This window comes from Caenorhabditis remanei, chromosome V, assembly GCF_010183535.1.
Source record: "Caenorhabditis remanei strain PX506 chromosome V, whole genome shotgun sequence".
Lineage (NCBI taxonomy): Eukaryota > Metazoa > Nematoda > Chromadorea > Rhabditida > Rhabditidae > Caenorhabditis > Caenorhabditis remanei.
Genome location: NC_071332.1, coordinates 15141677 through 15156252, shown reverse-complemented (window position 1 = coordinate 15156252; position 14576 = coordinate 15141677). Strand labels below are relative to the sequence as shown.

The window sequence follows — 14576 nt, the reverse complement described above, 5'->3', positions numbered from 1 at the left end:
TAAATCGATGTGGATTATCTCAATTGAACTTGAACATGTAGTTCTCGCTATACACAATATGTCTGCCGTCAAATACCTTTTAATTCTTATAAACTTGTTATTTTTGTCTGGAATTCCTGTTGCTGTTCAGAAAACTGAAAATGTCACTCTCAAAAATTGCACCACTGAAGAAGTCTTAGCTGTACAACAAAAATGTGATCTTCTCGCAAAAGAAGTAGACGGATATTTGGAGGATTACGACGGAGAGATTTCAACAGACGAAGTGATGAAGAATATGACAGAGTTGTATGAGAAAGTAACAGTGAGTAATTATTTAATTATTTCCCAATTGCCAAAAGACTGTAAGTTGTTTTTCAGAACTGTTACAGAAAATTCGGTTGTAAGGAAGCTGTAGAATACAATGCGAAATTAGAACGGGAGGCAGCGGATATGAAGGTTTTTAACACTGGAATCAAGGACTGTATGCTAGAATTTTACGGGGCAATCTATGAAGGAACTTATAATTGTACGGCAGGATTTGACTGGTTTTCAGTGAGTTTGTTGTTTTCGATACCGAAAAAGTGTGTTGTTCCAGAAAGATACCGCCGTAAAACGTGACGGATTTATCAAAGGAAGATCTTGTTTGATGGAAATTGCTACTAATGAGTGTTCCAACAAAACTCTGAATTATTTAAATTCCGATTATGAGTCCTTCGTGGACCTGATGACAGTGAAACCGAGTGGACCCACATGTGAAGGACTGCATTACGAACTTAATGACTTGCGATGCAACCAACCGATTGAAAGAGCAATGATGCAAGGATTCAGAATGATTTCGAAACTTATGCCCATGGAAAATGATGAGAAGGAAGAATACAAACCGATCATTGACTTTTTTCAGAAAGATACAACGAATCTTACTTTAATATGTGTCGTGTTGAAAGTAAGGTTTTTAGAAAAAAAGGCTTTTTTTAAATAATTAAAATTATTTGTTTCTTATCCAGGACTGTCTCGATAACTCGTGTTCTCTTCCAAAGGGATTTGGAGATTTTGCTGGAAATCTCTGCAACGAAGTGAAAAAAGCAGAAAATTTGAACGAAGCATTTTTCTCTTGCATGGTACATCTGGATGACAGAATCAATGGAACCAAGTATCCCTGTACTCAAAAATACGAATTTGTATCATTCTTCTCGATTGAGGGGCAGAAAGATTACTTCTGGAAAGATAAGGAATGTGCGAGAAGTGTGATGAAAGGAGAGTGTCCTGAAGGAGCTTTGGTTGACTTTGATGCACAATGGCAATGGGCGACAAACATTGCTATGAAGAATGAAGAATCGAAGAACAATGTATCAGTTTCATTATTCAATTAATCAACTTTGACTCCGACACATTCCAGTTATTTTCAAACTGACTATGAATAAATATTTTCCCTAATAAGTTTTGCAACTTTACACTGACACGGCATTTCATATTATGAATTTCAGGGAGGGAATTTAAAGGAGGACTGAAGTCATATATTTTAATTTCAGATTCCAATACTTAAGACAATTCTAGGAAACTTTCATTATTGTAGTATACGCTAAAAACGCTCTAAACGCAACAATTCCCGTTCTCCTGACTCAAAAAACCTAGATGGAAGAGTATTTCAGGGCGGCCGAGTAGACAAGGTTTCTGTTCAATTCTTAGTTTTTTTTCCACTTTTTTCAACAAGTTTCTGTAGTTTTCAAGCACCAAAGTCCACTCACATCTATACAGAACACAACTATCAAAAACCGTGCAAAATTTTGAATAGATCTGTGAGTGTCTGTGTAGTTTAGAGAATAATGACGCATTAGACTAACGATTATTTAGATTGCAAATTTCATTCAATTTCACTTCATAAAATCAATTGGAGTTCAAAGAATTCAATAAAAACATTTCAAACTGTCTATTTTTGAAAAGTTCAAAAACCGCAAATGACTCAGTAAAATTTATAAATTGATCTGACCGATAAACAAAATACACACCTACTTTTTGGTTCGTAAATTCTCTATTCAGTCGTTTCATTTTGTTCTCAAAATGTTCTTGGCATTGGTGTGTCTCTTCCATGTCGCATCAATCCAAGCTTCTGATAATATTCTCTCTGATTATGTCTTCTCAAAGGATTGTGATCCGAAGGAATCAGTTCTTTCTCTTGGAATGTGCACCCGTTATATCAATCAACTGAGACTGGCGATAGATGAAACACCAAGTGTCAATACTTCTATCGATAAAATGAATAGTGTGTTGAACACATGTCATAGTGTGGTGGTAGGAGACTGTTCTCAGAAATACTAACTATTATATGAGCTTTCAGAAATGTTATAATGGAAGCGAGTGTGCTGACGTTAAGAAAAATGCAGTCACTTTTCAGGAGAAATGTTTGTTTTTGGAGTTCGAATACTTCGGAGTAGCGGATTGCATGTCAGATTTTTATAAAGAAGTTTATGAACCCAACAACAAATAGACAGAAGATTTTGATTGGTTCTCGGTTTGTGCTCTGTTTCTCTGAATAATACAAAGCATGAATAGTTTCAGAAAGATATGGAAGTAAGAAAAGATGCGTACACATCTGGAAAGTCATGTTTTATGAGTTTTTTAAAGAACAACTGTTCTGCAAAAACCAACGAATATATTGATTCCAACTACAATAATTTTGTGAGAATTATGACAGTTGACAGTACTCCGACCACGTGCGGATCACTGCATGATGAGATGAATGGGAAACAATGTTCTCCACTGATTACGAAATACATTGAACAAGTTGAGAAGTACAAGTCAGCAAAGGCACTAAATCAAAGTGTTAAAATTAATCTTACACCGATATGCCTGGAAGCAAAGGTATGAATAGAGTTGACTTCATTATTTTATTTGAAATTGGGACATTAAATTATTCCAGAAATGCTGGGATGAGCAGTGCATGTACCGAGAAGACACAACGAACACAATGGAGAGACTTTGTGAAGCGGCAGCAAATATGAGCAAGCCTACCACGTTCGATGAATGTTTTGTTTTTATTGTGACGAGCACCCCTGCAGCAGAATATGAATGTACACAACAATCCAAACCAAAGCGAAGGATCAACCCTGGACCTGATTTGATATTATCTCCTTATGTCCTTTTACCACACTTCTTGAATGACAAAGAATGTGTTAAGACAATGATGGAAGGAGAATGTGATCAAAGTGCTTTGAAAAGTTTTGAGGAAGACTGGAAGAGAACTTGGAATGAGAAGGATGCTATTAGAGACAAATTGGACATCATTGTGAACACTCCGTAGGTTTGAATTTGTGATTCGTAATTTGTTGTTGTGATCATTTCAATTTTTTCAAAATTTACAATCTCATTTGGAAATGAAGATGTTGCTTTTTGTATTTTAAAGTTTCACCAATGCCAAGAATGCTGATCGATTTTTTTGTTTGTCAGTCATCACTCATCAATCACAGTGTTAAAATGATGGGAATTCACTGCTGAAATCCATTGACTAGAATTATCACGGGACATAAAACTGAAGAATTCTTAACAGGCTGAACTTTTAATAAAATAATAGAATTATCAGACGTTCCAGTTTTCATAGGACAAAACAAAAAATCTCACAATCAATTGAACAGATTGAGAAGGTGCTACATTAGCAGATGCGTTCCAGCCGGTGGCGAGAATTTGTTTGAAATTTTTTTCAAGAATTTCACCTGGATGAGCTGTAATATTGCAGTTAACAAACAGTTTCATGTTTAACTAAACAATTCTTATTGCCGTTATATTTTTCAACTGCCTTGCAAAGAAACGTTATGATTTCAAAACTCTTTAAAATTAAACGGAAAAACATGCCTGCAGTTTCAAATGTCTTTCTTCAACATGATTCCACAAATTACGAGATCCATTACGATTTTCAATTGATGATTTCTTTCAGAAACTTATGTTGATTTGAATATCATCGTATTCATACTTGTCATGGCGCGGCCCGGCCCGAAAGAAAATTCAAAAAAATTTTCTTATTGGGAAAAAATTCAAAAAAATATTGAATTTTGAATAATGGCGCCAACTATCCGGGCCTTTGTTGGGACGGGCCATGAAAATAGAAAAAGAACCTGGAACGAAAGGCTCGAGATTAAGAATTGTTTGGATAATATCGTAAAAAGTCCGGAATTCTAGTTTCTCTTCGCGTGTCTGGGTGTCCGAATCTGATCACCAGCTTTATTCAAACTTTTGAAGTATTTTTTTTTCATATTTGTGCATATTTCAGGAGTGGATTATTCCCTACGATATCTTTTTCAGCCTACGATATCTTTTTCTTGGGAGGAGAATTGTATTGTTTTTTCATATTACGTATCACATGTGTTCCCTACAGCGTGGTGTCTATACAACTTCTAATTTCCGGTTCATCTGAAAGTCACTAACTCCGCCTTGCCAGTTTCGTATAGTTTCATTACGAAAACATTGCCATTTTCGCACAAAAACAGCTCTGTGTTATGATTTTTTCTTCTCAAAACTACGTTTCCTTGATCTCTGTCACTAATTTTGTACCGCAAATCGGATTTGTCTCTTCTATTTTCTTCGGGCTAATTCTGCTAATTTTGAACTACCACGGAGCTCAAAAAATGTTTGGTTCATATAAATTTGTGATAAGTGCATTTACCATGCTGGGAATGCTATTTGCTACAGCCGAAATCATTGTCTATCCGGTACTATAACAAAGGTTAGATATTTGAAATTCCAAGTTTTTTTCAGAACGCTCACAACTACAAAGCCGGCATGCTTTTCTTTAGTTTTACCGAGTCATTTGGATTGAGTGGTTCAAAAACTAAAAATCTTCCTTTAGGTATGTAATTGCTGATGTCTGAAATCAAATCAAGTATCTTTTAAGTTGGTTACACATTCATTCATTCTGCAACAATGTCCTTATTATCAGTTCAGTTTATCTATAGATACTGGGCAGTTTTTGAGTGAGTTCCGGGGGGAAACTGAATAAAGTTTATCAATAAACAATGCGCTTTTTTGAAATAAAAATTTTAGTGTTAATAAACTACAAAACTTCCAAGGACGGCACGCCGTGATTTGGTATATTTACTGCATTTTTTTTGGTTTTCAATATGCTGTATTCTTTCTTTTCTGGGCGTACGATGAAGTGTCATCTGAATACTTTCGAGAAGAAATACTATTTCGTTATAATGCAAATATCTCCAGTTTCCCTGCAATATCCTTTGTTGCTTACGATCCAGTTGATGGATCAGTTCGTTGGTGGAATATTATGGGGGTGCTAAATATATGTTCAGTTATGATCTTTCAATATGGGGTCATGATCTACTGTGGATGGTCTATGCATACAAAAATGGCAGATAAAATTAAAAACTTCTCACAGACTCTGAGAAAACTTCATGAACAACTTTTCAAGACCTTGGTTCTTCAGGTAAATTAAAAAAAATCAAAATGTATTTTATACTCTATAGAAATTTCAGATCACTGCCCCCACACTGACTTTGTTTCTCCCAGCCTCTTTGATAATGCTACTTCCAATCTTAAACTTGGACATTAGCCTTCCATCTGGAGTATTGTTGTGTTGCTTCACACTTTACCCAGCTATGGACTCCATCACTGTGATGTATGTCGTGTCAGAATACAGAATAACTGCGAAGAAGATCTTCAAAGTCATTCGAAAAATTATTATTGAGATCAATCAATCGAGAACTGAGCCAACAGCACCAACGAGTGCTTCATGATTAACTAATTTTTTGTCTGTTGTAAATAATTCGAAATGGTTTTGTCCTGGTGTCGCTCTTGAAAATAAAGTGAATCCTTCCAGACAAGACGAGTGAGTTCAAATTTGAGGAAATTGTGAATAAGCTGAAAGAATGTTTTCCACCGACAAGATCAACATTTCCAGAAGAATGGAATTTTTGAAAATCATAGACGAAGGCGGCGATTTAGGAGAGTACACTGGAAGAGTGAAGAAAGCCTATGTAGATGCCAAATTCAATGAGATGAGTTCAGAGCAAGTGCAGTGTTTGATGTGGATAAAGGGTCTAAGAACTAACGGAACAGTTGATATAAGAGCTCGGGCTATACAGATTATGGAGACAAGACCGACGACGACACTAATTCAATTGGAGCATGAAATCATGAAGTTTCTAGAGTTCAGAGAAGACGCCAAAAACATTGGGGGATGTAGAACAAGTGAAGAACAGAAAAGATCGAGCCAGAGACACTTGCTAAGAAAAGAGAAGCAACGTGAGAACGAAGGAAGTTCTACAGTTGAAAAAGATGATTCGAACGAAGAGATGCCGACGAGAAATCATAATCAGAGAAAGAAGAAATGCCATCGATGTGGAGGTGAGCATAACGCAATGAATCGTTGGGCCAAGAATAAGGAATGTTTTGACTGCGGACGCAGAGGACATATATCCAAGAAGTGCCGAGAACAACAAGATGATGTGAAGTCAGACCGCTCGGGTCACAGAGTTAATCATGTAGTTGCGAAAACACCGAACAGAAGAAGAGACATCTACAAAGTCAATGGCATATACGTGAAGGAATCGAAGCCGAGAAAAAGATCGACAGAGTTTGTGAAGAACGGATCGATGAAGAGACATGTGAGACGTTGGACAGATGAGAAGTTTGTGAAGATTCAGAGGAATCGTGAAGAGACTGGAAAGGAGAGATGCAAGAGTTCCGTGACAAGAAGTCCAAATCCTGGTCGGAAGGAGAAAGTTGGAGCCTTTGAGAGACACGATCGTTGGGAAAAGAAGAATCCTAAAGAGAACTCGAGAATGCAACATGAACTGAAAGTTAGTTTTCCAGAGACGTTGGGGCAGCATTCGCAGCGGAGCCGTGGCTGATATCAACAAGGAAGTAGCACACCGTCGTTGCCAATCCCACCACAACCCAGCTTTGCAATGTACCCATGGAGAAACAATTTTGGATGCTCGGAGATGACCGGACGATACGTGTGGATTCCAAATTGTTACGAGATGAGAATGATGAGTGGACGAGATGCCAATTGGAGGGGATTCGATCAGAATGACGTGGCACCCGTGGACTGTCGATGTTAGAAGGAGAGATGGGGTATATTTACTTTTCGTCCCCCCCTATATTGAAGAATGACCCCCCAAAAAGGACCTGGGAAAAGCCCCCCACCTGATTGATTATTGACCCCCCACCCATTGAACATTAGCTCCCCCCCCTTTCTCTTTTTCGCTTATACTCCTGAACCATTTAGTCAACATAATTCAACTACACCCGAATCTTCAGGCTTAGGAAAAAAGACCCGGAACGACATTTTCGGCATAATTTATATTTATGATGTTCAAGCTTATAGACTGAAAACGTGCTTCCATTTGTTTTATTCATAGTGTGGAATTCAATAGTGGGGGCCTGATGTTCTATGATGGGGGTCTATTGTTAAACAGTGGGGGTTTTAAAGTCATTAATGGGGGACTGAAATTCAATGATGGGGGTCTAATAATCCATAGGTGGGGGACCGATGTTCAATGGTGGGGGGCTATCTATAAATGATTACAGCTAAAGATAAACAGTAAGAATTACAACTCCACTTTCGGTGGGGGGCTCTAGGGGGGTGGGGGCGATAAGTCATGAATACCAGGTTCTTGAACAATCGTCCCCCCACTTTGTACTGGTGGGGGGTCATTGTTTCACACCAAAATTGAAGTAGAGCCCCCCGCCGTGAGGAAAAAGCCCCCACCTGTTTTGTACTGGGTGGGGGGCTCTTCCTAGGTAAATTTCAACGTGGGGGACTCTACTGATGTGGGGGGCGATAAGTAAAGAATCCCGGAGAGATGTTATATCCGTGAGATATGGAAACCTGGCCTAGCACCCTAGTTCACGTGCTCTACTTATTGAACTTGGTTATTTCCTATGGAAATCAGTTTGTAAATTATCGGGTCTTCTGAAACTTACGCTTTAATGATGAAATTTAGCGAAATGTTCAACTAGGGAAGTTGATGGAAAGGAACTTCGTACTTGCAACGTTATTTGACAGAGAATTGTGTTGAATATGACAGGAAAAGTGAGAAAACAATAAAAATTGACTGATATAGCAAATGTTTCACAATATTTGGATGCTTAGGACTGCTTTTGAGCAAAGTCACCACATTGCAGAGAGTTCATTGATTCTTTACTTTGGTCAAGAATTGTTAACATATTCAGGTCTTCGTGCTATTCCCTCAAGTAGAACACACTCACCTCACACTCACCCCATCTGTTTTCGATGTTGTCTCGGATCCCACCATTTTTGACTTTTCCCGACTAAACGAGGAAGTTAACAAGATTCCAGGATTGTGCTCAAAATTGTCATCGCTAGGTCAGCTGACGGTAACAATTCTCGCTTGTATAACAGCAGAATTTGATTGCTTAATTTCAGTTTTAATCTATATATCATCCGTTCCCTCCATCAATTCGTCCATCTTGTTCGAAACTTCTTCGAAGGAAAAAGCAACAAAATTGTTCAAAGTAACGATTTCTTTGTTTTAACACATTTATAATAACTATTCAGGATTCGTTCGATCCGTTGAAGTTTTTTCCACATTCCAAATCCGATCAACAGATCAAGTTCGTAAAGCCGTGGACAATCTCTTGACTGTAGGGGGATCCATGTTCTCACCACAATATGCAGATAATTTCGGTCAATCTATCTCTCAATATGGAAAAAATGTAAGGAAAATGTAACTACGTCACAAAAATATTGATTTCAGCATTCGGTCGAATAGTTATAATTATCAATAGAAAAGCAAGGAAGACACAGCGTCCTCTTCATTCACCGACAGACAATAGTGACAATAGTGAATAATTTAAAACGAAAAGAATGTGGAGTTGGACACTTACCGAAGCAACCTACATTTGACTGAGAAATCGAGTCTTTTATATTTGTTTCCTTTCCCTTCTTCTTGAAATGTTCATTGTGATGTTTCTCCACTTTCACAGAATCGGTATGGATACCGATTCTGTGCTTTTCCATTTTTTTTCCCTTTCCCCACGTGAATTTTTTTTGTTTTTCACAGAATCGGTATGGATACCTATTCTGTGCTTTTCCATTTTTTCCCTTTCCCCACGTGAATTTTATTTTTTGTATTTTGAATTTTTTTTTCGTGAATTTTATTTTTTGTATTACATCTTCTGTTTTCACTTCTTTACCTCCACTTGGTTTTCCCCTATTACTCACTGCGTCTTGTACTTTGATTCCTGATCGCCAATATTGTATAGCTACTTTGCTATCGGAAAGAGAGACGATTACACGTGGTTCTTTACTCTTTATTTTATTAAGAACTGAATTCTAAGGGAAATGAATACTTAGAGTAACCGGGGCACGTGACTAGGGTTTTACGTAGGCGTTCCTACACAACAAAAAGGGTCGAGATCTTTACTATTAACAAACGCAAACGGCTGTATGTTTGTTTGTCTGTCGCCGATCCTACCGCCTTTCCTACTGGACCGATTTTCTTCGAATTTGGACCAAAAGATCAGAAATTTTCTCTTAATGATGCCCGTCTATTTTTTTTAGTTAGAATAGGTCTCGACTAGGTCACCATGTGAAAAAACGTGGTTTTCAAGCCTTTTAGTGGCTTTCAGTTCCGAAATAGGGAAATAGGAGTTCACGGGGAAAATAATTATAGAACATTTTCATTCTTCAAATGAATTCATTTCTTAAAATTTTCAACACGAGTGGTGTAGAAAAGGAGGTTGAGCAGCCGTTAGGCTGCGTTAACCGACTGGTTAAGAATCGTTTGGATAATATCGTAAAAAGTCCGAAATTTTAGTTTCTCTTTGCGCGCCTGGGTGTCCGAATCTGATCACCAGCTTAATTCAAACTTTGGATTTTTTTTCCCATGTGCATATTTTAGGAGTCGATTATTCACTACGATATCTTTTTCAGCAACTTTTTTACATATTCCAATGGGAGAAGCATAGCTTCTTTTTTGTCCCACCTCCTCAATTACAAGTTTTTTTCTCATAATCAATGGGGGAAGGAATGTCGGGGGATAAGAATGTGAGGATGAGGAAACAATATCAATCAGGAAGCAAAGGGGAAAGTGCAAAAGAGCTCAAAAGATTATGATTCATCATCAAAAAGGCACCCGGAATCGGGTTCACTCCCGGCTCGGCAATTGGCTTGGCCTAGGTTGATGGATTTCGGTCTGAGTTCGATTTGATTGCCGTTGGCTTCCATCGCTGCTTTTCCCTCGGTTTCGTTCTTCTCAGTGACTCAAGTCTGCTAGTTGTCAGTCGTATCGGTCTGATAGCTCGTTTTGTCGATCGATCAAGTTTCGGTTACCAGGTTTCGATTCCTGCTCTCTCGTCTGACGTTGGATGTTTAAACTTATAAGAGAGAGGCTCCCAGCAGCAATATTTGGGAGTTACGTCTTCGATTACTACGGGCCGGATGTCTATTCGTTAATATGCCGCGGGCCGGGCTAGAATGGCTTTTTTGGCCATTTTCGCGTTTTGTGGCACTTTTTCAAGGCCCGCGGCACATTAACGAATAGCCATCCTTCCCGTAATAGGTCACGGGCATAGAACTCGTCGAGATCTACATTTTGATATATTTTTCAGCTCGTAATATTTATTTTGACGCGAGTTACGAGCCGGCCCGTGTCGGCCCGTTTCGGCCCGTTGACAAGTATGTTGATTCCTCTGCAGTAGAGGTTGTTTTCGGCTTTCGAGTAGCAGACGCTCTGTTTTGAGAGGGTAGAAGATGAAATTGTAGCCGTTTTCGAGTGCCCAGAGGAAGGGTGTACTGCCATTTTTACAAAATATGGAAATCGAGAGCGTCATCTGGCACTAGGTAAACACCAGTTAGTTCCAGAGAAAGAAACATTATTGGACTTTGCTATGGAACGATTTGCTGAAACTACTGAAGGTCTGAGAGAACACTCAATTCCAAAAGATCTTGTGTTCAAAGTTGCCATCAAAGACAGGTAAAAACACGATTAAAAGTGACATCAATTACACAATACACTTTCAAATAACAGTTTTTTTTTCATTTCCGACACTGAAATTATCAAAGAAGCGTTCTTCTCGATTCGTCACTTCCCAATTCGCTTCTTCTCGATTTGCTTCTTCCAGATCCGTTTCTTCCCGATAGACCGTTTTTTTCCCGATTTGTACGGTCTCACACAAGAACAGTTTTTGTGAAAACAACATAAAAAATCTCCATAATTCTTCATAAAACGGCTGAAAATGCTACCAGTCGTTTGAAACATGCTATGGTTCATTTCAATCCCTGAGATATTCTCAGAGGAAGAATTCGATTTTCTTCGATTTGCTCTCAGCTCCTTTTCGATCTGTTGTAGAACACATCTTCGCATCTTGTGCCTGTCCGATATTTCCAATCCAAATATCGGACCCCAACTGGCTCCTTTAGCTTCATCGTCAGCCAAAATCGCTTTTCTGGCACTGTCACTCGTGTGTCCAGTCCGCGGATTTCTCAATTTTATCGCAACGTTGACTTCTGCATTCTCTGTCCAGTTTCGCTACTTTTTCCTTTGGTTGTTGAGCAAATCGATCTTCGTTCCTTGGTGGGGATGTCTAGATGTCCAGCTTCGTTGCTGAATTTGTCTAAACAATCACCCCAATCGAAGATGTAAGAAAGAAGGCCATCCATGTTTTTTTTTGCCTGACATGAAGCTGGGAAAACGAATTACATCGCATCATCAGGCACTATGGAAAAGGCCGATTAATCGACTCGAAGAGTTGAACGAAGATAATCGAAACAGACAACGACAATAACTCAGGTATTTTTGGCGAGGGTTGGGCAGTGAAACTGTTAAATGGGCCATGTGGCCATTGAATAGGGCAAATTGCCCACAAAAGGGCCACATGGCCCAGTGGGCACATTTGGGCACAAGCTGGAGAGTTGGTTGTCGAAAGGAGAGGCTAGTTGGATGTGGGCACGGGTTGGGCACCTGTTTGGACTCGGTTGGGCACCACATTGGCCCGAAATCGCGCTCTACAGCACACGCTGATTTTTCTTCACGATTTTTCTAATTTATTTCGTTTCTTTTTCAATTATTTTGTCCTTCTAGTTTATGCTACTTTTTTCAAATAGAAGATGAGACAATCTACACAGATCCTCCGATAAAACAGGTAAGACGCTACTATTTTCTTTTTTTTTCTTTTTATCTTTCAATTTTTGACAAATTTCAGCGGAACAAGAAATACATTCAGCAATACGAGCATCTTCATCAACTACGCGCTCCGGCTACTCCACTGCTCGTCTCTGTTAATTTTCGCATTTACTTTAGATTTTTCGTTTTAATTTGTATATTTGTAACTTTTACTAAAAATTATATTCTTCTCCTGTATCCTATTCCTCATTTTAGAGTTTGCCAAATTCTAGTTTATTTTATCTTATCACTCCCCATTATTACTGAAATTACTTTTTTGTGTTTAATTTTGATGAATAAATAGTAGAAAAGTACAAAAATGTGTAATCTTGTTAATTATAGTGCTAAATGGTAAGGAGCGAAAGGAGAGGAATGCCGCTCGTTGTACCAAATCTCGGCACTTTGCCCACGAAATGGCGACAGAAGCAGCTTCTGTCTAGGACAGACTCTAGGTCTCCAGATCTGCCCTTGCTATTTCACTTCACACCTCCACACACATCCCCGGTCTGTCTAGGAAGGCGAACACGCCCCCTACCGACAGAGCTTTTATATATTACCCATCCAATCGACTCAAAGCGAATTAAAACGAATCATATCGACATTCTTTTCACCCCTTTATCAATTTTTTATATTTTTCACCTTATTTTTGATTTTCTTATGAGTTTATCATTCTTCTTGACTTGTTAACTCTTTATTGCTATCATATTATATATATTTTTATATACTTATCTCTCTTAAATAAATGGTTTAATTACCCAAGTTTGAGGTCATCACACAAAACCACCACTCACAATCCGAAATCTCCATTCACTGGGGAGATTTACTTTATTGCAGCAGCTTGGTGTCTATACAACTTAAAATTTCCAGTTCATCTGAAAGCGACTAACTCCGCCTTGCCAGTTTCGTATAGTTTCATTACAAAAAGATTGCCACTTTCGCACATAAACAGCTCTGTGTTATGATTTCTTCTTCTCAAAACTACCTTTCCTGGATCACCGTCACTCATTTTGTACCGCAAATCGGATTTGTCTCTTCTATTTTCTTCGGGCTAATTCTGCTATTTTTGAACTACCACGGAGCTCAAAAAATGTTTGGTTCATATAAATATGTGATAACTATATTTACCATTCTGGGAATGCTATTCGCTACAGTCGAAATCATTGTCTATCCGGTAATATATCACAGGTTAGATATTTGAAATTCCAAGTTTTTTTCAGAACACTCACAACTACAAAGCCGGCATGCTTTTCTTTAGTTTTACCGAGTCATTTGGATTGAGTGGTTCAAAAACTAAAAATTTTCCTTTAGGTATGTAATCGCTGATGTCCGAAATCAAACCAAGTATCTTTTCAGTTGGTTACACATTCGTTCATTCTGCAACAATGTCCTTATTATCAGTTCAGTTTATCTATAGATACTGTTTAGTTTTTGAGTGAGTTCCGGGGGGAAACTGAATAAATAATGCGCTTTATTGAAATAAAAATTTTAGTGTTAATAAACTACAATGCTTCAAAGGATGGAAATCCGTGATCTGGTATATTTACTGTTCATTTTTTGGTTTTCAATATGCTGTATTCTTTCTTTACTGGGCGCACGATGAATTTTCACCTGAATACTTTCGAGAAGAAGTACTACTTCGTTATAATGCGAATATCTCCAGTTTCCCTGCAATATCCTGTGTTGCTTACGATCCAGTTGATGGATCAGTCCGTTGGTGGAATGTTATCGGAATTATAAACGTATGTTCAGTTATGATCGTTCAATATGGGGTCATGATCTACTGTGGATGGTCTATGCATACAAAAATGGCAGATAAAATTAAACATTTCTCAAAGAATCTGAGAAAACTTCATGAACAACTTTTCAAGACCTTGGTTCTTCAGGTAAATTAAAAAAAATCAAAATGTATTTTATACTCTATAGAAATTTCAGATCACTGCCCCCACACTGACTTTGTTTCTCCCAGCCTCTTTGATAATGCTACTTCCAATCTTAAACTTGGACATTAGCATTCCATCTGGAGTAATGTTGTGTTCCTTCACACTGTACCCAGCTTTGGATTCCATCATTGTGATGTTCGTCGTGTCGGAATACAAAACAACTGCAAAGAAGGTCTTCAAAGTCATTGGAAAAACTATTGTTGAGTTCAATCAATCGAGAAATTAGCCAACAGCAATAACGAGTGCTCCATGATTAACTAATTTTTTTGTCTGTTGTAAATAATTCGAAATGGTTTTGTCCTGGTGTCGCTCTTGAAAGTAAAGTGAATATTTTAATAGTACGAAGTGGTATGCATTTTCTAAAAATCACTGAAAAAATAAATTTGATGAGTTCACCATATTGTGATCCCTTGGAAGTGACACATTTAGACACGGGGATAACCAAAAATCTTCTTTGAATTTTTTGCGTATAAATGATTTGTCATTTTTGTTGAGAGGTCATCGTTTTTTGTAGTTTTAATTGGGA

General features: G+C 38.1%; 3 protein-coding genes across 3 annotated transcripts; all 3 read left to right on the top strand.

Annotated features, from left to right (window-relative positions):
* Positions 1–58: 58 nt before the first annotated feature.
* GCK72_020237 (uncharacterized protein) lies at positions 59–1349 on the top strand (the record flags this gene model as incomplete). Its single annotated transcript, XM_003115898.2, has 4 exons — positions 59–301; positions 358–531; positions 575–922; positions 984–1349. 4 exons carry the CDS (start codon positions 59–61, stop codon positions 1347–1349), a joined length of 1131 nt encoding a protein of 376 aa, XP_003115946.2.
* A 688-nt stretch (positions 1350–2037) lies between these two features.
* On the top strand, positions 2038–3277 carry GCK72_020236 (uncharacterized protein; the record flags this gene model as incomplete). Its single annotated transcript, XM_053733468.1, has 4 exons — positions 2038–2268; positions 2315–2440; positions 2536–2838; positions 2897–3277. 4 exons carry the CDS (start codon positions 2038–2040, stop codon positions 3275–3277), a joined length of 1041 nt encoding a protein of 346 aa, XP_053582381.1.
* A 9968-nt stretch (positions 3278–13245) lies between these two features.
* On the top strand, positions 13246–14276 carry GCK72_020235 (uncharacterized protein; the record flags this gene model as incomplete). The annotated part of the gene is made up of 5 exons (XM_003116604.2): positions 13246–13281; positions 13328–13418; positions 13464–13542; positions 13600–13993; positions 14043–14276. The coding sequence occupies 5 exons, from the start codon at positions 13246–13248 to the stop codon at positions 14274–14276; spliced, it is 834 nt and encodes a 277-aa protein (XP_003116652.2).
* Positions 14277–14576: the final 300 nt, after the last annotated feature.